Here is a 20,433-nt window from a genome sequence, read left to right as displayed (position 1 = left end):
ATATAGAGTTTTTTTTTTTTTTTTTTTTTTTTTCTTTCACCTTACAAAATTTGGTTGTCGATTTATTCGATTGTGATTTTTCAAAAACTGCATGTCCACATGGAGCCCCTGCCTCACATGTGCATTCAGCATGCAAATGTAGAAAAAATTAAAGAAAAAATTGCCCTTTCCCTTAAATAGGTCGCTAAAAAAGGCAAGCTTCCCTTTTCGCTCCGCGTATCAGAACAGGGCAGATCTCCACTAACGCCTGCGCGTTTGAAAAAGTAGGCCACAATGCAAGAGGCGGTTATTGTTGGCCCCCCGCAGGAGCCAATCGTTTAATCGGTTGGCGTGCCAGTTCGAAGAGGAGTGCAAACGTGCATATGCATATGCATATGCGTATACATATACGTATACATATATATATACCCATGTGCACATTGTTGTCGCATATTGGGGTGTTTATTCAGCGTAAGCTCCCAAACTGACGTGGGCCAAAAGGCAACTTCTTTAATTTTCGTAAAGCGCCTCATCATGATGATTTGTGAAGGGACGCACGGAAACCACATGACACGAGTTATGCAGACGATAACCATCAGTACCAGCATTACCAGCAATTCCATCAACTGACAACTGCCCAGTCGCATTTATTTCACAGTTTAGCCAAACCAATTGGGTTATTTAAAAAAAAAAAAAATGTAATTTCTGCGCATACATTTTTATCACATAAAAAAGGGGAATTATTGCAAAAGATGCGAAAAGATGGCGAAATGGCGAAGTTGTTATACCAGCTGAGGCGGTGAAAAGCATTAACATTAGCATGTTGCTACATTGCTGCATTGTTACATTGCTACATGGCTACACCTCAGTTGACGCCCCTTCTGGGAGTGTTCCTGTTCAACTCATGTTTCTTCCCCCTTAACATGCGCGCAAGCGCAAATTTGCACGTGTGTGAATATAAACTACAAGTTCCTACATGGCCGATTGCGCATTGTTCTACGCAACAGTAAGAACACACTGACGTATGCGGACGTGCGTGTTGACTGCAAAGATTTATTTGCTGCTCAAAAGGGGCATATTTCAACGCAGAACTGTCCCCTTAATTTTTGCACTTTACATTTTTTGCGCGGTTTTCCTTTCTTCGTTCCCCAGAGAATTCTTTCTTTCTCCCTTTCTATTTTTTTTTTTTTTTTTTGTGACAAAAAAAAGGCGGCCAAATTGCAGAGCAGCGTTCACAAATGGGCGTCCCACTTAAGCTCCTTTTTTTTAGCGACTGCGCGAACGTACTAAAGTGCACATAATGTACGTGTACCAACGTGTACGTTTTTACGGCAAAAATGAGAGTTATTCTTGTGCGGAAAGGAAAAGTGAAACAAAGCAGGAACTTAGCCAATTTTTCTTCGAAACCTTCATTTAAGGCAACTTTTTCGCAATTAAAAAAAAAGAAGTAACCTTCCAACACTGTTGCGATAAAGTACATTTTTGTAGCTAACGCTTCTTCAAACCGAACGAACAGCATGCGTATTTATAAACAGCGGTAATTATGAAAGGCTTCCCTTCCCCCGATCTGTGAAATTACCTGTTGATAAAGTTACCTGAAAACAGGGCGTTCATCGCACAATAGGAGAGAAGCCACGCATTGGTACTCGTTTGAACTCTTGTTTATGGAGGACTACTTGCTCCTTTTCTTTTTACACTTAACTGTTAAGCCGATTTGTTCCCGTCCACCTTATCGTTTTTAAAAATATGCACGAAAATCAAAAAAATGATGAAAAGGAAAGGAGTGGAGCCAAAATTTCGAGGGAGAGTTTACTAGATGACCAATTCAAAGAAGGCGCAAAGGATAAGCTTTTTTTGCTTAGTGACAAAGATGAAGATCTGGACGTACCGAACGACACTCCCCCAGAACAAAAAACAAAGAGGGAAAAACCGCGCTTCCACAAAGATTTAATAAGCAGTTCGTCCTTAGAGAAATATAAAAAATTTCTGGCAAAGATGGAGAAATCGAACGAAGATTTAAGAAATATGGATACAGACAGTGTGCGGATTGACAAGGACATCCTTGATCAGTCCTGTGAAAATAGCGACGAAGCTTGCGTTGTCATGGGTAAGCACCACGTATTTACATCATCTCCGTTTATTTTTTCGAACAGAAGACAAGCTGCATATGCATGTACATATGTATAAACTTGTATGCACATTTCCCTTCGAGACGTTATTTCCCCCCTTTCGCGATGCAGACGTTTCCATGGGCATTTTCGACGTGTGCAACGACAACTTAAGCGAGAGCAAACTTAAAGACATGAACATCACAGTCGCGGACGTTGTGAATCAGGTAGGAAAGAAAATTCGGCCAAGGCGCCCATTTCGCAAATGCGCAAAAAAAGTGCCCTCTGTTTGGAAAAGCACTGCACAGCTGTTTTCGCGGAATTACAGCAGTTTGCTCTATTTCGTTCGATAGAGAGAAATTCATAATTGTACATGAGGAAAAAATGGATTATTCTATGTTTGGGAGTTTTTTTCGCAATAATGGCTACATTTGGGGGAAAACAGTTGCTATGTTTTTGGACAGCAGTTGATATTTTTTCAGATAATGGCTGTTTTTCTGACATAATGGCTGTTTTTTTTTTTTTTTTTCTGAACGTTCATGCAGGAACCGGAGGATCAGGGCGAGGAAGGCCTAATTCAAGAGATGTAGAAAAAAAAAAAAAAATATGAAGCAAAATTAGCTAGCACGGCCGCGAACTGTCTAGCTATTTTGCCATCCAAAAGAAAAAAAAAAAATTTTTTTTTTGACAATATTAAAGAGAAAGGGAAGAATTTGCCGAGTTTTTTTTCAACCCATTTGTTTCCGAACGTAGTTCCCATTTTTTCCCCACCGCAACAGCTAATACACTTTTTATGTGCAGGCTTATCCTATTTATCGTTAAAAATTGAAGAAAACAAATTTGACTTTATTTTTTTTTGCTGCTTTTTACATTTTCTACCCACTGCCACAGTTTATTGTTAATTTTGATAGTAACACCCTCGAGTTGCTTTATTTTTACCTCCATTAAAGGATCATAAAATATTATTTGCATTCGCGCGTGTGCACCACGTGAACTGAACACCATTTTACGTGAGATTTTTCCGCCTCCCCCTTTGTCACCATGGCCACGACAAGTGCCTTAATTAGTGAGTCGTTCATTATAATGGACAAGGACGCTGACGGGTGCATAACCTTCAACGAGTTAGTGTATGCCCTAAGACTCATAGGAGTATCGACCGATTATAACAAGCTGTATCAAAATAATAAAATCATTTATAGCCTAGAGGAGTACTCCAAGATAGCAAGGAAGGAGCTAGGGATACTGACCCCTAAAAAAAAATTAATGCGCACTTTGAAAAAGTTAGACAAAAATAACAGTGGCTGTCTGAGCGTAGATACAATGATTTTTTTAGTTATGACAATGAGCGATGTTTTAACGGATGAAGACTGCAAGAAATTTAAGAAGTTCGTTGATCCGTACAATAAGAATTTTATATCCATAGAGGAATTTGCGCAGAAGGTATTTTCCTGAGCCGGGCTGTGGAAACAGCGCTGTGAAGGTTTATTCGTGTATGTAGAGAAGCGGTAATCCGCGTATACTGTCCCACGTTTGTTGCCTTTTTTGCCCTTTTTTACCCCTTTTTACCCTTTTTTGTGTTTTTTTTTTTTTTTTTTTTTTTGTTAATGGAGAAGTGGCGCCACTCTCTCCTTTATTCCACACAGTTTATTTTTCTCTCCTTAAAATGTTCCCTTTGGAGAAAAATAAAAAATAACGGGTTTCCTTCCCCCGCCATCATAGTAAACCGCCAAGTGTAGATCAAACCCACCGCGTTAACTGCCCCCAAAAGAACTCCACCAAAACGCTTTTAAATTTCCCTTTTTCGGTTAATCCGCGAGCAGAAATGTCCTTTCAGGGAGAATAAATTGCTCACCATTTTGAGTATTCCTCGGACAAGCACGCACGCATAGGTATGTCGCTTGTTAATGGAACCTCCAAATGTGTAGAGCACACGTTTCTACATTCTGTAATAATTCCGCGTCGTTAAAACTGTTTGAAGAAAAATTCTCACAAATGTAAGCTACTGTTATTGTACATGTCTCGCCACAGCAATATGTATTAAAAAAAAAAGTGCCCTTTCGTATGAGAAAAGCTTTTTTCCCCTTCTATCCAGGTTGTTATTCCCATCCGCATTAGCAAAATTATTTGACGGTTACCCTTTAGCGCTTCTCCTTTTAAGGGAGGGACTTTCTCAAATGGGAAGTGCCATCATTATATATGTGGTGCATTCTTCTCATGCGGTAGGTAACTTATGTTTTTTTTTTTTCATGTTAACTGCTCTCCTTACGTTGCGCTTTGCTGTTGCATACGAATGCAATGGTATGAATACGCAAGGATATATTCCCTGTTTTGTCTTTCCAATTCGATTAAGCGGTTATTTAAGCTTTGTTTTTTCCTGTGAGTGCACTGGCTATGAGGCATTCAAATGAATTTTTTTTTCGTGGTTTATTTAATTTTTTTTTTTATTATATGTTCCGGGCATTCACGTTTAGGGTGAAAGAGTAGTATAATATAAAATGAGGCTACTTAGTCTAGTGGTATGATTCTCTCTTAGGGTGGGAGAGGTCCCGGGTTCGATTCCCGGAGTAGCCCACAATGTTTTTTATTTTTATGGTAAAGGAAAGGGGGAAAGTGCTATGAGTAAGTGGATTGCTCGTAGGAATATTTGCTCATAAAATTTGTTCTTATTTATTATTTATTTTTTTACAATGGATGATTTATTCCGCCCTAGTGGGAGGAAGAACATGAAAAATTTATGCTCCCTTTTTGCAAATGGCTGCAACTTAGTTTTATCCCTTCAGGGTGGGGGAGAAGGATGGAACTGTTTATCAATACGGGCAAGTATAGTATGCCATATGGAACGTACCAAAAAAAATATTCTTTTTTTTTTGGAGAGCTCCCTAATAAAGCTCACCATCAGTATGGAAAGCAGAAAAAATCGCGTACATTTTTTCATACCTTTTGTATGCTTATTTTCATAACCGGTTAGGTCGTTTGACGGGGTACCTGTTCGCTCGGTTTGGCCCTGCCCGAGTTAGGAAGCGCATATGCAGGCATAACGTACGAACGAATGCTTAAACGCATTTGCGAATTTCCCACCGGGGGAATGGCGTTTCTATTGTGATTAAGAAGTGCAGCATGGCTTACTTCTATTACATTAGAAGGCAGGATACCTATTAGGTGGTTACTACCATCCGGTGTGAGTTGTTCACCCATTTTGTGAGCGGTTGGGTGTCTTTTTTTCGCTCACTTTTTGGCTATGTAAAAGGGAGTGTTATGTTCCCTTGTTGGCATTTTTTTCCTTTCGCACAAGGGGGAGATAACTGGCCGCATCGAGGCGGACGAGTTGCAGTTTTTCGCTACATACAAAATGGGAAGTAAGCGTTGTACTAAAAGAAGCGAAGCAAAATAGTGACGCTGCCAGAAAGGAAATGATGTTAGCAGCCAATTTTGTGCAACTATCTTTAACTGGTCTGAAACCTAACGCGCGAACGAAGTTCCATAGTGGAACAAAGATGATAACACACGACGCACTTTATATTAACTGCATAACTTTATTCAGCTTCATATTTGTGGTTAATTTTGGTTGTTTTCACAAAAGTGGGCCTGAAAATACGCATAAAAGGCCGACTTGTATAGTATTAAATAGTACACTTTTCTTTTGGTAGCTTTTTTAAAAAGAAATTTTACAAATCTTTTGCCACATATTTAAGCAAACGCTTGGCATAATTTTTTTGCGTAACAATTTGAGTCATGTCAGGGGGGAATTTATCATTAAAAATGACTTCAAATTTGTTGAGCAATTTCAACCTATTTTGTTGCTACAAAGTTGGGAATAAAATTTTGCCGCAAAAAAAATATAATCAGCAATCGGCAGTTATTTGCATGGGCAGGAAAAATTATGGCTTCAAATAATTTGGGGGTAAAATTAATTTTTTTTTTTTCTCTCTTTCGCGGCCAAGCTGGGGAAAAAGGAATACCGACGATAAGTGCTGATAATTGCGTTATTATGGGGAAAAAATAATATGACCTTTCAGTTGCCTTATACTTTTGACTCGTTCATACTACAGTGGCCACACCAGATCCCATCAGAACTCTGAAGTTAAGCACTGTAAGGCTTGGCCAGTACTGAGGTGGGAGACCGCTCGGGAACACTAAGTGATGAGTCATTTTTTTTGGCTCCTCGGGAAAAGAAAAGCAGCACATAATAATACCATGTAATAGAGTTTTGCCCCTTGTTATAAGAAGCTTGATTTCTTCCCTTTATGCAAAAAAAAAGGCACAGTATGCGCATTAATGGGAAATTATTCTCCCATGGGAAGGTTTTCAAGCTGTACGCAAAAATGGGACCAACGGCGCAGTGGATCCCACCGGAGCCGTCAAGGAAGGGTGACTCCTGGGGAAACAGCTAGCCAAACGGAACTTTTAAGCGGTTCGCACTTTTGTTTTTTTTTTATAAAAAAGTCACGTCATTTTTTTTTTTTTTTTTTTGCCATAAATGAAACGATAGTGACAGGAGCCACGAAAGGAAGAAGGAAAAAAATTCATTCGATGTGGATCTGTGGGGGGCACCATACAGGAGGGCCTCCTGGGCAATATGGCAACTCTCAAAGAAAAAATAAAATGACCTTTCCAGTGCCCCATACTTTCGACTCGTTCATACTACAGTGGCCACACCAGATCCCATCAGAACTCTGAAGTTAAGCACTGTAAGGCTTGGCCAGTACTGAGGTGGGAGACCGCTCGGGAACACTAAGTGATGAGTCATTTTTTTTGGCCAAAATTTTTTGCATCCCATGATGGGAAAAAAGGGGCATATATCCATTATAAAAAAAAAGAGGTGTTACCTCCTCATGTTATGCATAATAACAGGTGATTAAAAATTTTACTAATGAAAATTCAGCAAAAAATAAGGCTACATATGAAGGGGAAAAAATTGCGCGAATGTTCCCATACCTTTGAATGCTGCAAAGAACTTTGCCTTTGTTACCTATTTGTAGGGGAATTTAAACCAGGTTTTTGCCCTAGCTGGTAAAATAAAATAATAACGCTTACCATTTGTTAAACCTTATAGAGTTGCGTAAAATTTTCGTTTAGTGATTGATCCACTTGAGGGGATATTCGGGGGAATACTAATTTGCTTTGTCGTTAAGTTAGGAAGGGAATACGCTTACATTGGCGTAGTCCCACAGCATTGTTCCTTTCAAATTGTGCGATTTTACGCGTACGGTCCAATGCTAACCCTCTTGGGGATGGAAATACCCAACGGTTTTAACTAAGAATATTCCGTTAGTAGCTACTGAGAGGTATCCATGCGCAGTTCCTCTGTTCCAAGGCTGTGTTTTTATGATGGCCTCTCGGGAAAATCCATATAATTTTCTGTACTTTTGGCGCCCTAGCAAATGTTTTTTTTTTTTTTTTGAGATTCGCCTCGTTCGATACCATCTCAAAAGTATCATTCCTTAAGAGGTATTAAATTGGCACATACAAAATGTTCTTTACTCCTTGGGGGGAAACGAACTGCGCTGATTACTGTCATGTTCTTTGAGCGTCGTGCTGGATGGCCTGCCGACTATGCATACATAAGTGCTCAATTATTATATGTACTGCTTGGCCGTTACGCGTCACATATGTGAACGTATGTTTATATGCCCTTTCTGTGAGGGAGGAGCGGTACCCTTCGGCGCCGCTTACATTTAGTGAAGGGGCCGCAAAACAATATGACCTTTCAGTTACCTTATACTTTCGACTCGTTCACACTACAGTGGCCACACCAGATCCCATCAGAACTCTGAAGTTAAGCACTGTAAGGCTTGGCCAGTACTGAGGTGGGAGACCGCTCGGGAACACTAAGTGATGAGTCATTTTTTTTGCCACAAAATTTTTTGAAAATATTGCGTCGGATGTTTTGGATCGCCATTAGAAATTAACGAGTAAAGCCCTCTTATAAAAATATTACGTTCTTTCAGCTTATCGGTTGAATCGCTCAACAGGAAATAAAAAAAAAAAATTATGGGTAAAGAGAGGCTCCCAGTTTGTCCCTCCCCTTTATGTGAAAGGGCGCCGTTATTTATATTATGGGTTTACCATATCACCTACATTTCGTGGGGGCTTCTCCTTATAAGGGAAGGAATCCCGCTCATATCGGCAAAGGCATAGCTAGCCATTTACAGATAATATTATTGCCAATTTTATAGATTTAGTTCCATCGTGCGCTCCGCTAGGCCAGTTATCTTTATTAAGCATTGAACGGAACAGAAGAGTTATACATAACAAAACTTATATTTTACCCTAAATGTTACTGTTTACTGTACAGTCAAATCAGCCAAAGGGGCAAGTTCCACATTTATGAGTAAATTTTATGAGGGATGCGCCATTTTGGCTAGCCACCGTTCATTTTAAGCTTTAAAGCGGAAATTAGGGAAATAAAGGAAAGAAGCCTTTTATACGGGAATAATATAACTAGCTAAAAAATTAGGATTTCTCTCAATAATCTTCATATGCCTACAGGGAAGGAAAGTATCTCAGTAGTACCAAAGTTGGAAACGTGTTCGCACCAATAGCTACTACCCCGACTTTGGTAAACCCTAATGAATGTTCACTGTAACTCTAAACCCTTTACCCTGATAATATACAGCTAATCTGTATTATCCCATTTTTCTAACATGGCCTATATAATTCTCAGTTTTCCAAATTTCCCCGTGGCTGCATGGCCTATACATTTCTCGTATATCCGAGCCTTCCATCCACCTCGTAACGTAAGTGCGCACTTTGGCTAGTGCGACTGCGTAGCGTTAGACAGGGAAATGTTATTCACACATGTGCGTTCGTGTGTGTATGAAGCTGTGGAGGCCTATTAATTGGGTTATTCTTCGCGTATTCGCTTATTCTCCACGGGGACATATCATTACCAAGGCGCAAAATCATAATTTCCATCTTTTTGTAATTCTCCACATTTTTACTTATTCTCCATAGTGATATAGCCATATCATTACCAAAGCGCTCACCGTAATTTCCATTCGCCTTATTTTCCATGTATGGTCATATTCTCCGCATGACCATATTCCCAAGGAGAAAGCCACCCTTACGGGATTGATTATTCTCCGCAATATGCGAAATTTACGCCATGTGCTCACAATCCATCAGTAGTACTACGCGCAATGTATGCCCCCTTTCTTTTCTTTTTACTTGGCTGCACAAAAACAATGGTGCACATACCCTGTCAGAGAGATTCGGACACCTTGCCCGCTCAACCGTAATCTTCGCACCGTACACCAGCGACCACTGACCCTGCTCTGTTTCCAGCCTGAGGCGGTTTGCAGTTCATCATTACTTCAACATGTTCTCTTTCCAACAGGACATGTTCAGTAACTGGTGTCTTGCGATAGACGGGAACGAACTTTAGGCGTTGAATATCCTCTCCACATTGTAGCATCCCATGATCTTTGCAAACGAATTTGCGTGTCTCTAAAAGTTACAGCTGCATACCCGAGGGCATACAGCCAGACGGTGTACATACAAACTCGTAATGTATGTATATGCTAAAAAAGAGCCATTTTGGTTACCCACTTTTTGGGGTACTTTGTGGGCAATTTTTCTGCCCATAAGGAAGCCTCCTTTTCGTTAATATTTAACCTGTGAAGAGCTTACCCCCTTGGGGCAAACCTAAAAATTGTGCTCATACGAATGATGAGGGGCATTAGGGCCTTTTTTACCTATGCCTAAATTGCGCGGAAGGCAAATTTGCGCGGGCCTAGAATAATGCTCAACGTGCCAATTCATTAAATCGCGGCTCAATTGAAATTTTGATTCATCGAAATAAATTAAATACTTTTTAGCATCACCGCTTTCACCGCAGAAATGAATTTTTTTTTTTTTTTTCTTCCAATTTGTTACGCTTTTCTGACTCCTCGCGGGCGTGGCATTTCGGAAGAGTAACCCCCATTTGGGCAATTACAATTTTGCCGAATTGCTCTGATAAATTTTATATAAAAAATAAATCCGCGTAATATGGGGAGTTTAAAAATAGAAAAAAAATACAGCTAATTCCCCCAATTTGTAAAAATGCGCTCCTGTAGAGCTTCACTTAGGGGCCATTTGCGCATTTAGCTTTTTCACCATACGATTATGCATCCTACTACGAATTGTATCAATGCGGCAGTTACGAAGCAAGCGCCTATTTGCTGCCTATTTACCGCCTACTTGCCGCCTCCTTACAAGATAGGAGAATAAACCGATAGAACACTGCCCTTTCGCCAATGGTCAGGGGGCTAACTTGCCTACCCTGATTGAATATACCTTCTTCGCCGCACCGACGCGATGCTTTTACCAATTCGTAAAAATTATCGACAGCCATGGAGGGGGCGAAATAGCTTCTATATTTTTTACATTTAAGGGGAATGATAAAGGTATGCAATCATGTGCCTACGTCTACGTGCACCGCGTGCAAACCGCTTGCCATTTTTAAAATGGCAAAGTTACAGCAATAGTTTTAAATGACAAAAAAAAAATAACTCCATAGTTGGACTCTTTAAAGACAGGGTACCACTGCATGGAGAAATGTACCATTAAAGGTATCTCTCAAAATGAACGATGCTAAGCTTAGCAAAAGGACAAAAAAAAAAAAATAAATAAACACTTCTGGGGGCGCGAATTAAAAAAAGTGGTCCGGGCATGGGGGAAACTGCGCTATAAAAACTGCATCACCTTGCTTTCCAAGTCGGATATATCTTCTAAAAAAAAAAAAAAAAAAAAATCGTTCATATGTGAGCAGGTAACATTAAATATGCAACGCGGGGGGCAGGGAGCCAAAACCGCCTCTACTTTGCAAACGCACACATGTACGCGCACGATAGGAGTAAAAAAATAAGACGCATCGCGCTTTTTCCTTTTACCATTTGCGTTTTCCTCCGGAGTCGCCTTCAGTTTGCCCTTATTCGGCAAGGCCTTTTTCCTCTTCACAGAATGGTTATCTTTTGCGCCCTCCAACTTTTCACCTGAAAGTTTGTCACTCTGGGAACTTTCCGATTCGTCACTTTCGTCGGTGGGTGAATCTGTCGCGGCGTCTGAACACTCCTCGGAGTTATTCGCATGCTCACTTGGGTCTTCTTCATATCTTAGCTTGCTCATTTTTCTCTTCTCATTGTCCCTTTGGATTTTTTCCCTCAGCGACTGAATGTAGGTATTTCCACCGGGGGTAGCACCAGCGGTAGCGGCAGCATCGTTGTCACCGCCTTGGTATCGATCTCTACCTTCACGGTCACCGTCACCATCGTATTCGCTTTCCATATCTTGCGCATCCTCTTTCCTGTCCTCATTCAATTCGTTCACCAAAATTTTTAGCTTCACCCCGTCATCATTGATTTCATTTCCGCTGTCATCATAGAGCACACTGTTGCTTAGCGTTTTGGCCACCTTGACTCGCTTCTTTCTCTTTTTGGTTGGTAGCATCACTGGGGAGTCGTCCTCAATTTGGGCCTCCTTTTGGATAAATAAATCTTCTTCCTCTTTTGCATCAAAATCTGGTAGTTGTGGAGCATTTCGTGGGGAGTTGTCCCCCGTACCATGTGTATTACCGAGTTCGTGTGAAGGGACATCGCCTTGTCTTTTCTCCCCCTCCACGGGTGCACTTCCCCCCTTCAACTTCTTCCTTTTTAGTATTTCCATAAACTTCTCAAAACGGGACCTCTTCTTTTTAACTTCGACCTTCTGGGTGTCAGCTATGTTCAACTCCTCCATCATGGATGAGGAAAATTCGATGAGCCCATATGAGTAGGCCAGCTCATTAAGGTTCAGCTTCTTTATGTCCTTAAATTTCATGACAATATATAAATGCCTCAGATAAATGACGAGGGCCTTTTTGGCCAAATACTTTATATCGACAAAGGCCGCATTTAGGGAGTGAATTTTATTGTTAATATCAAACAGCTTATTTTTTTTGATAAATTTTTCCTTAATTTCTATGTTGTTTTCTTTTAGTACGTTTAGGAAAATTTTTTTGTTATCAATTTCTGTGGTTAGGAAGATGAGGCTGTTTCCCAGGCTGGTGAATCTTCCCGTTCTGCCTGACCTGTGAATGAAGGTTTCCACATTTTCTGGAAAATCAAAATGGATGACCCAGTCTACGGAGGCAAAGTCCAAACCTCGGCAAGCGATATCGGTGGTGAATAAGCAGACGAAGTTCCTCTTTTTGGAAAAAAAATGGTACGTGTTTAAGCGGCTTGTTTGTTTTAGCTTCCCATGCAGTTGTAAAAACTTCATTACGCCAACTTTGATTTTTCTGAACACCTCATACATAAATCGAACTTGCTTACATGTTGAGAAAAAAACAATTATCTTTTTGTTCTTTTTTGAAAATAGGAAAGTGTACAAATAGTTGATCTTGCTATAAATGTCGCACTCGATGTAGATCTGCTTCACGTTGTTACTCTCGATGTACCTCTCATTGTCATTAATGCTCACGTATTCGTAGTCCTTAATGTTGAAGGTTCTCAATATGATGCTTAAAAATTTACAAATCGTGGCTGAGAACAGACAGATTTGGCAATTTTCCTTCGGCTTGTACAGCAGAATGTTCTTCAAATTGTCGTAAAAACTGCTATCAATTAATTTGTCAATTTCGTCAATCACGAGGGTGCTCAAGTAGTCCAAGTTGCAGTAGTAATTGTTTTCCAAGTGGTACAGTAACCTGCCCGTTGTGCAAACAATAATGTTTGCGTAACTAAAAATTGATTTCTCTCTCTCTTCATCCTTCCCGCCTATCGCGCAGCATATATTTAGCTTATGATACTTATTTAACATATTTAGGACTTCAAAAATTTGAAACACCAGCTCCCTCGTTGGGGTAATTATCAGCCCTCCCAAAATTCGATTGTAGTTGTCGATGCTATTTCTGTACAGTTTTTCCACCAGAGGGACACAGAAACATAGCGTTTTCCCAGTTCCCGTTTGCGCCTGCGCGTAGATATGCTTATTTAGCAAAACGATGGGGATAGACACTGCCTGTATGTTTGTCATGTGCACAAAGTTGTTTTCGTTTAGCGCTCTTAGGGTCCTTTTACTTATTGGCAATGTCTTAAACTCGTGCTCCGTCAGAACATTTTTGTCTATGATCGTTAGGTTATTTTTATAAACCTTATTATTTTTTTCCTTTTTTTTGTCACCACTGTGGTGGTTATTTCCAGTGGTGTTGCTCTCATCTTCGCCATTTTTCCCCTTTTGGGGGCTATCACTGGGGCGGTCGCCTTTGTCAAAGTGGCTTTTCCATTGTTCTTCGTATTGCTTTCTTTTATTTTCCTCAACAAGGGCTTCTAACTTTTCATCGATATCTTTCTGCAGCTGGGCTCTCTCGTCGACGTGGTTCTTCCCATCGTTCTTCCTGCCCTGGTTCCCTTTCCTGTGCTTCTTCACTTTGTTTCCATAGTTTTTGTTAAAAATTTTTTTTTTTTGAATTGGCTGCCCCCCGTTTTTGCCTGACATGTTCATATATTTTTTTTTTTTATTACTAGCTAGCTATTTTTTCCTCTTACTTCATTTACAAGTTTGTCGTCTTCGCGTTTGCCGAGGAAAAGCAGAGCGGGAGCAGCTCCAGAGGAAATTTACATGTATAAATAAAGCGTATATTTTTGCGTATATACGTACATATTGAGATGATTACAATTTAAATATGTAACCACTGCAGAAATTTGAAAAAACGAATTTACAAAAATGATCTTCAAAATGGGTATTAACTCTATATTTTTAACTTCTGCTCCAACTCGAGGATATTTATGCGTAGGCAAAATAAATGTTGGTATACTGACCGCACTGGGGCGCGCTATTTTTTTTTTCTTTTCATCACAATATCTCGATATGTTGCACGAAACGCGCATAGTAAAAAGATGTGGGGGAAAATTATTCTCCTCAATTTAGTAATTCCCTTCTGGTTTGTTGCGCGTACCCGCTAAGGTCGAGTTAAGCATGCGTCGCTTGAGATTTATTCTTTTAATATATAAACGGGAAAGAGCGCGCACGGCTTTGCTTTTTTCCCTATTTTTACGCTTTACGATATCGGAAAAGAAGGGCGATTTAGCCTGCTCACGTTTGGGCAAATATGCCTATTTTATGCCGCCTACTCAGCTACAGCGGTCAGAACTCCTTATTTACGCAGGTCGGCTATAGCAGCGTTCCAAATTTTTGTTCTCCTTTGTCAAGACGCCCTTTGCGCGATTCCACCTTTCACAAAGAATACTCCAAACAAGCAATTAAAAAAAAGCGACAGAGGCGATTAAAAATAAAATTTCGCAAAGATTAAAATGTTGGCACACGTGCGCGAATGATGTATTGCACGTGCATACGCATATGCTCAAAATAGGCAAAATAGTAAAACACTAAAAAGGGAATAATATTTTGGTAGAGGGGAAAAAAAAACAGGGGAGAGGGGGTAACCGCAAGAAAAAAGAAACACGTGACGCATTTAAAAATTACTTAAAAACGTGCACAACGAAGGGGCAAAATAAATATCTGAAGAGGGAATGCAAAAAAAGGGTAAAAAAAAAAAAAGGAATAAAGGGACACTTTAAAAAGACGTTTAAAAAAAGAACAAAATGGCGCTTTAAAAAGGCGTTTAAAAAAAAGAACAAAATGGCACTTTAAAAAGGCGTTTAAAAAGAACGAATTGGAGACAAAAACGTATTCCTTTTGGAAAACCTACATGCACACGCGCAGGAACATTATTCTCCCCCCTGCGTGCAGAGAAATTTATAAAAAAATTCGCGAAACACCGCAAACGTGGCGCTACTCGTCGTACTTTATAAATAACATTTTCTTCAACTCAAGCGGCTCCAGTGTGTCCAAATGGGAAAAATTTGTGTTGTCAATATAGTCCAGGTGCAGAGCTGAAAATTCACCAAACTTTGTTTCATCCAGTTTATCGGAAAAGGCATTTAAACGAATCGAATATTTCCCTTTAGAAAGAGACTCACATTTTAAATAGTTTATCTTATTAAGAGTTGTAAGCTCAATGGATTTGTCCAGCAGTTTTAAATCTATGTTATGTTTTATGTCTGACAAAATGGCATTTCTCTTCACCTTAATTTCTCCAATCACTTTGAGATACCTCTCTTCTCCCTGTTCATTTTTCAGGCATAGAACAAAATCTGTATTTGCACCATTTGTTGTATTTTCACTACTTTTGGAATATAAAACGGAGTACAATTCCTTTTCCGTTTTTTTTATGAACTCACTCGATTCGGATGTTTTGATCACCATGTTGGTACCCCCATTCGGCTTCTCAAGTAGAGGGGCTGCTTCCTTCGCTGCCTTTTCATCTTTGCAGTCATAGAAGGTCATCTGGTTGTTGTCCACCAAGTGGGCTCCTTTTCCCGGGTTTACCAATAAGCTGTCATCCGCTGAGATATTCAATTCTTCTTCGTGGATTTCTTCCCCAATTTGTTCGGCCTGCCTCGCGTCTACATCCTCGCAGTAGACCCGCGCGTGTTGGTCGATGGGTGGTGGGCAAAAGACACGGCCATCCACGTTGCCGTTTTGGGTAGCATAATCCGTTTCGCCATTTTTGCCCTCCTCAGAGGGTCCTTCTCTGCTTGTATTACCTTGCGGGAAAATCTCCTCTCCCAATTTGTGCAAATTAGATTTGCTCTTATCCGAAGTGTTATGTTGTGAGTTGCCGTGCAAATGGGCCTCTTCACTGATGTTGGGCTGGTTTATACTTTTGGACGCCCTGCTAATTGGGGGTCCCTGGCACTGCAGTCCGTTGACGCGATCTCCAGAGGTGCTAACTCGTTCCCTCTCCACTGCCGCCACGTTGTTAGCGGCGGTGACCCGGTCTGTGGTGCCGCTGATGGTCTCACCCGTGGAGCTTCTCCCATGCCTAGGAGTGGCAAAACTGGCGTGAAAAATGTTGTACAAGTTGCTCGTGTGTGGTCCTCTCTTCTGCTCACTTTGAAGGGGATGGAAGGAACTCACTTTCGGAGGTGTCACCCCGTTTGGAAGTGTCATCCCCTTTGGAGGTGTCATCCCCTTTGGAGGCGTCATCCCCTTTGGAGGTGTCATCCCCTTTGGAGGCGTCATCCCCTTTGGAGGCGTCATCCCCTTTGGAGGTGTCATCCCCTTTGGAGGCGTCATCCCCTTTGGAGGCGTCATCCCCTTTGGAGGCGTCACCCCGTTTGGAAGTGTCATCCCCTTTGTAGGGGTCAACGATGGATACTTCATAACGGGCGTGCCCGCGGGAACGTCGTGGTTGCCTTCCCCGGCATGTTCTTTCGTCACACTTTTGTTTATCTCCTTGCACAACTCAACACACGCGTTGAGCAGCGTCACTGGGAGTTCCTTCGTGTGGTTGGCGCTTTTAAACGTGCCCTTTACTTTTTCTTCCTTCTTAATGGAGTCCTTTACGCACAAAGGGGAAATCCTGCTTTGGCAAATTTTGTTAATCTTTTTAATGCTTTCATTAAATTGGGTATTTGGCGAATCCTCCTTAATCATTTTATTAACCGACGTGGATGCTTTGCCCACCATGGCCTTATCCTCCACAGGAAGTTTCCTGGGCGTGCTGTTAAGGTTTGCAAAAGAGTTCAAACTGTTCATGTAGTGCACAGGTTCGTTTGGTATGGAACTCCTCTTAATAATTAAAAATATCAAAATGGATATATTCGATTCTTGTTCCTCATTTTGATTGTTTAGTGAAAAATTCGTTGATACAATTTTGCTAGCCTTTCCATCTTCCGCGTTGGTAATTAATGTCTTATGTATGCAATTGTCTTTACTGTACGAGCACAAATTGTTTATGTTAAAAATGTTGGCCATTTTGTTGTACTTAATTTTGTATATATATTTTGCGCTTGTGCTTTTCTCCATATTTTCGATGCCCAGGAAAAGGCTATCTTCATCTTTCACTTGGTCAATGTCCACCACCGAGTTGTTCAGGAGGGTCGAATTGCTCCTCGACTTGTTAATAATAAATAAATTGTATTTATTAATTTGTCTATTTCTGTCACTACAATGGTTGATATTTTTCTCCACACATTTGCACACCAATTCGCACTGCTCTCCTTCGATGTTTCCCCTCAGCACGAGGTCGCACTTCCTGTTGGAGGATCCTATCACAAACTTTTGCTTTTTTATGTTTATGATTTCTGGTATTCTGTTTAGCTTTCGTTTGTTTTCCCCTCCGTTTGGCTTGTCACCCGTTGGCTTGTCACCGCTGCTGTTGTTAATCCTCTCCAGGGAGTAAAACGTATTTTTGCCCCTCCCGTAGCTATATATATTGTACTTACTGTTTGGCGCAAAGCTGCTGCTATTGCGAGAGGTATTTTTCATAAACTCGTTTATCGACTTCCTTATTTGCTTATTCTTAATGATCATCATTTTTTTTTTTTTTTTTTTGGAACTCTCATTTGGCTGACTCCTTTCGCTCGCGCCGTTCGCCCCATTCGGGCAGGCTGCCTTCCTCATCTTCAGTCTTTTCTGCAGAAAGATTTCCTCTTTGCAGTCGGAGTCGGCTCCGCTTTTTATCTTCTCCCCCGGGGGGGTGTCCTTCACGGGCGGGGGGTCCTCTACTTTCCCCTTCTCTGCTGGCTTCTTCTCTACCTGCCCCGTCTGCATTTTCTCCTTTTCCTTCCCCTGAAGATTACTCCCCTTTCTCATTTTGCACCCCATGAGGGGGTTATCTTTGCTCTCCTGCGCCTCCTCCTTCTTGTTGGCCGAGAGGGGCGCCCTGTTCATCCCCTCCTGGTGCTTTTTCTTCTTCACGATCACTGTGCTGTGCGGTTTGCTGGCCATTTCTTTTACGGTTGTTCCCTTCGTATTCGCGCTACCCTTGTTTAACGGTGCGCTTTTTTTCGTATCCACCACGACGGTCACGCCCTTTTCGGTTTTCTTCTTATTCGCTTTTGGGTCCTTCCCCTGGTTGTCACTTAGCGTGGTCTTCCCCTGGTTGTCACTTAGCGTGGTCTTCCCTTTGTTTCCGCTTAACGCGGTCTTCCCTTTCTTTCCGCTCAGCGTGACCTTTTTGACCAGTTTGTTCTGCTTCACCCCGTTTGCCGTCTTGCCGCTGCTCCCCCCCCCGGAAGAGCATTCTTTGCTCCCCTCCTGGGCGTCCCTTTTCTCCCCCTTTTGCAGTTTGTCTCTATCCCTACTTGGCGCCCTTTCCTTAAGCTTAACTTTCACGATTGTCTTTAAGCTCACATTGCGCGCCCCCCCATTCGTGCCGTCCGATGGACCCGAATAGCCATTTCGCTCTATCAATTTGGCTTTGTCTACGCTGAGACGCAACAGTCGGTCACTCCTCCTCCTCTCCGTGGAGGGATAGCCATAAGTGGCTATTTTTTCCTTTTTGCCTTCTTCACTTTGCACGTGGTTTTCATTTTGTTCGTGGGTCTCCTGGACAATGTTCAGCGTCATGCTTGTCTTGTCCGCGCGGGGGCTGCCACGTTTTGCCTGCCCAGGTGTAGCTTCCACGTCTTTCCTGCCCTGGTGTTACTTCCTCTTCTTTCCTACCCTGGTGGTCACTTCCCTCCCTTTTTAACCAACGCGTTTCTCGCGCGTAAATTTGCACTCCCTTCGTCCTTCCCCGTTTAGGAAAAATAACGCCCTACAGAACACTTCTTTTTGGGTGTTTTTTTTTTTTTGTCCTCCTTCTTCAGATTCGACCCTCCTGCATATGCGTCTTTTCCCCCTGGAGATTTCCCTTTCCTTTCCGTCCCTGTTTGCTCCCCCTCGTTCAACGGCACCAAATAGGGAGCACCTTCAAATGCCACAGGGAAGAAAATGCACCTCCAGGTGGTTCATACAACGAGTGCACATGCATACACGCATAGCATTTGCATCCACACGTTTGCGTTTAAAAAAAAAAAAAAAGTCAACGCACTATGGGTAAGTGCCCTTTCAAATGAGTGGTGTCAAATGGGGGTGGTGTGGGTTGCCACCTGTGCCACTGACTGGCGCGAATACACAGGTGGGTGTGCATAAACATGTTACGCCTTATGTGCGTACGGTTATGTGCCCTCAAGTAAGCGCAAATGAAACAGTGCCACAAAGTGGGCAAGATTATTCACAACAAAAATGAAAAAGGGCAAGTGAACAAGCTTGGATGGGTAATAAATTCCCTCATATGGTATTTAAAAGGATAAAACAGTACAGCACACTGGATTCATGTTGAGCAAAAAAAAAAAATAAAATAAAACCAAAAGGAGCAAGCAAAGAAAAAGGCTGCTAAAAGATGGGGTAGCCAAATTTTTTTTTTTTTTTTTTTTTTCCCAATTTGAAGGAACTTATTTTACATGAGCTGACACGATGTGTATGACGGAAATTGTAAGTTGAAACTTCCAAGACGAGGATGACTTGGGGGGGGAAATTAAAAAAGGGGAGTTCACTGATGGCAAGCGGAATTGATTGCGCGGAGCGGGCGTTGAACAACACAACTTTCAACTCAGCAGGCGAGAAGGCGGATGCGCTGGTTTTAAAAGAGGCGGAGCAAAAGGGCTTCGCTCGGTACTGTTTGGTTGCATTGTTCAGTTGCTTTGTTTTGCTGCTCTGCTTTGCTGCTTTGCTTTGCTGCTTTACTTTGCTACGTTCCTTTTTTTTTGTTCCTCTTCTTTCCAATTTTTTTTTAAATGACAATTTATTCCCAGCCTGGCCGATCGGTGCGCGCAGCAAGCACGTCCCGTTCCCCCGGTTGCAATTTTTTTTCGTCCCAACTGCCAAAGCATTGTCTTTTAGAAAAAGGCCCCTTTAGCAACTGGGCTGGAAAATTATGCACACAAAAGGTTTGCAGCTCATTCAAGTTTGCGTTTCTTCTGCCACAGAATGTGCAAGTGAGGGGGAAGAACAAAAAAAAAAAAAAAAAAATTGCACAGCGTTTGATATGACGACAAGTATTTACGCCAAATAGTGAACGTAGCAAAGTTGCATTTCTTTTCACCTTCCTCAGCTCTTTTTTGTAAAATTTTACTCCCTTTTGCTTGGCCAACCTCTCACTGATGAGCTCCATTCTGTCCTGTGCCACTTCCCCTTTTTTTTTCAAACTCATTGGAGCGCGTCCACCTTGGAGCTCGCTTCCAAAGAGGCATTCCAGTTTCAAATTGCAATTTGTAAGGTGCGGAATTTTTAGGGGTCACAAGGTGTAGGGGAAAAAAAAAAAAAAAAAAAAACACCCAAGTGGGTGGAAATCGAGTAGGCCAACCATCTAACAAGCTGTGCTCCACACGAGTGTTAAGGAGAATCGTTTTATCAATATTTTCGACAAAATATTTCCCTCGTCCGTTTGTCCCTGTGGAACCATCCATTTTTGTTTCTATAGCGAAGCTAAGGTGAACTAGGGGGAGGGGGCATTCCTTTTGGCATAGCGCTGCGCCTTGTTTATCCCCCGCGA

The 20,433-nt window shown here is 41.6% G+C and overlaps 4 protein-coding genes and 3 non-coding genes across 7 annotated transcripts; 5 read left to right on the top strand and 2 right to left on the bottom strand.

Moving 5' to 3' along the window:
• Window positions 1–1,187: 1,187 nt before the first annotated feature.
• Window positions 1,188–2,677, top strand: PVX_085545 (hypothetical protein, conserved; the record flags this gene model as incomplete). Its single annotated transcript, XM_001616722.1, has 3 exons — window positions 1,188–2,086; window positions 2,220–2,314; window positions 2,633–2,677. The coding sequence occupies exons 1-3, from the start codon at window positions 1,726–1,728 to the stop codon at window positions 2,675–2,677; spliced, it is 501 nt and encodes a 166-aa protein (XP_001616772.1). The 5' UTR covers window positions 1,188–1,725.
• Window positions 2,678–3,128: 451 nt separating this feature from the next.
• On the top strand, window positions 3,129–3,539 carry PVX_085540 (calmodulin, putative; the record flags this gene model as incomplete). Its single annotated transcript, XM_001616721.1, has 1 exon — window positions 3,129–3,539. One exon carries the CDS (start codon window positions 3,129–3,131, stop codon window positions 3,537–3,539), a length of 411 nt encoding a protein of 136 aa, XP_001616771.1.
• Window positions 3,540–6,118: 2,579 nt separating this feature from the next.
• Window positions 6,119–6,237, top strand: PVX_254312. Its single transcript, XR_003001232.1, has one exon. It is a non-coding gene; the product is annotated as a 5S ribosomal RNA (ribosomal RNA).
• A 479-nt stretch (window positions 6,238–6,716) lies between these two features.
• PVX_254311 lies at window positions 6,717–6,835 on the top strand. Its single transcript, XR_003001231.1, has one exon. It is a non-coding gene; the product is annotated as a 5S ribosomal RNA (ribosomal RNA).
• A 978-nt stretch (window positions 6,836–7,813) lies between these two features.
• PVX_254310 lies at window positions 7,814–7,932 on the top strand. The gene has a single exon (XR_003001230.1). It is a non-coding gene; the product is annotated as a 5S ribosomal RNA (ribosomal RNA).
• Window positions 7,933–10,754: 2,822 nt separating this feature from the next.
• On the bottom strand, window positions 10,755–14,286 carry PVX_085535 (RNA helicase, putative; the record flags this gene model as incomplete). Its single annotated transcript, XM_001616720.1, has 2 exons — window positions 10,961–14,286; window positions 10,755–10,798 (listed from the first exon to the last, which is right to left on the bottom strand). The coding sequence occupies exons 1-2, from the start codon at window positions 13,548–13,550 to the stop codon at window positions 10,755–10,757; spliced, it is 2,634 nt and encodes an 877-aa protein (XP_001616770.1). The 5' UTR covers window positions 13,551–14,286.
• A 554-nt stretch (window positions 14,287–14,840) lies between these two features.
• On the bottom strand, window positions 14,841–18,464 carry PVX_085530 (hypothetical protein, conserved; the record flags this gene model as incomplete). Its single annotated transcript, XM_001616719.1, has 1 exon — window positions 14,841–18,464. One exon carries the CDS (start codon window positions 18,462–18,464, stop codon window positions 14,841–14,843), a length of 3,624 nt encoding a protein of 1,207 aa, XP_001616769.1.
• Between the last annotated feature and the right edge of the window lie 1,969 nt (window positions 18,465–20,433).

Source organism: Plasmodium vivax, chromosome 13, assembly GCF_000002415.2.
Source record: "Plasmodium vivax chromosome 13, whole genome shotgun sequence".
Taxonomy (NCBI): domain Eukaryota; phylum Apicomplexa; class Aconoidasida; order Haemosporida; family Plasmodiidae; genus Plasmodium; species Plasmodium vivax.
Note: the sequence above shows the minus strand (reverse complement) of the source record. Positions and strands in the feature narration are given on the sequence as shown.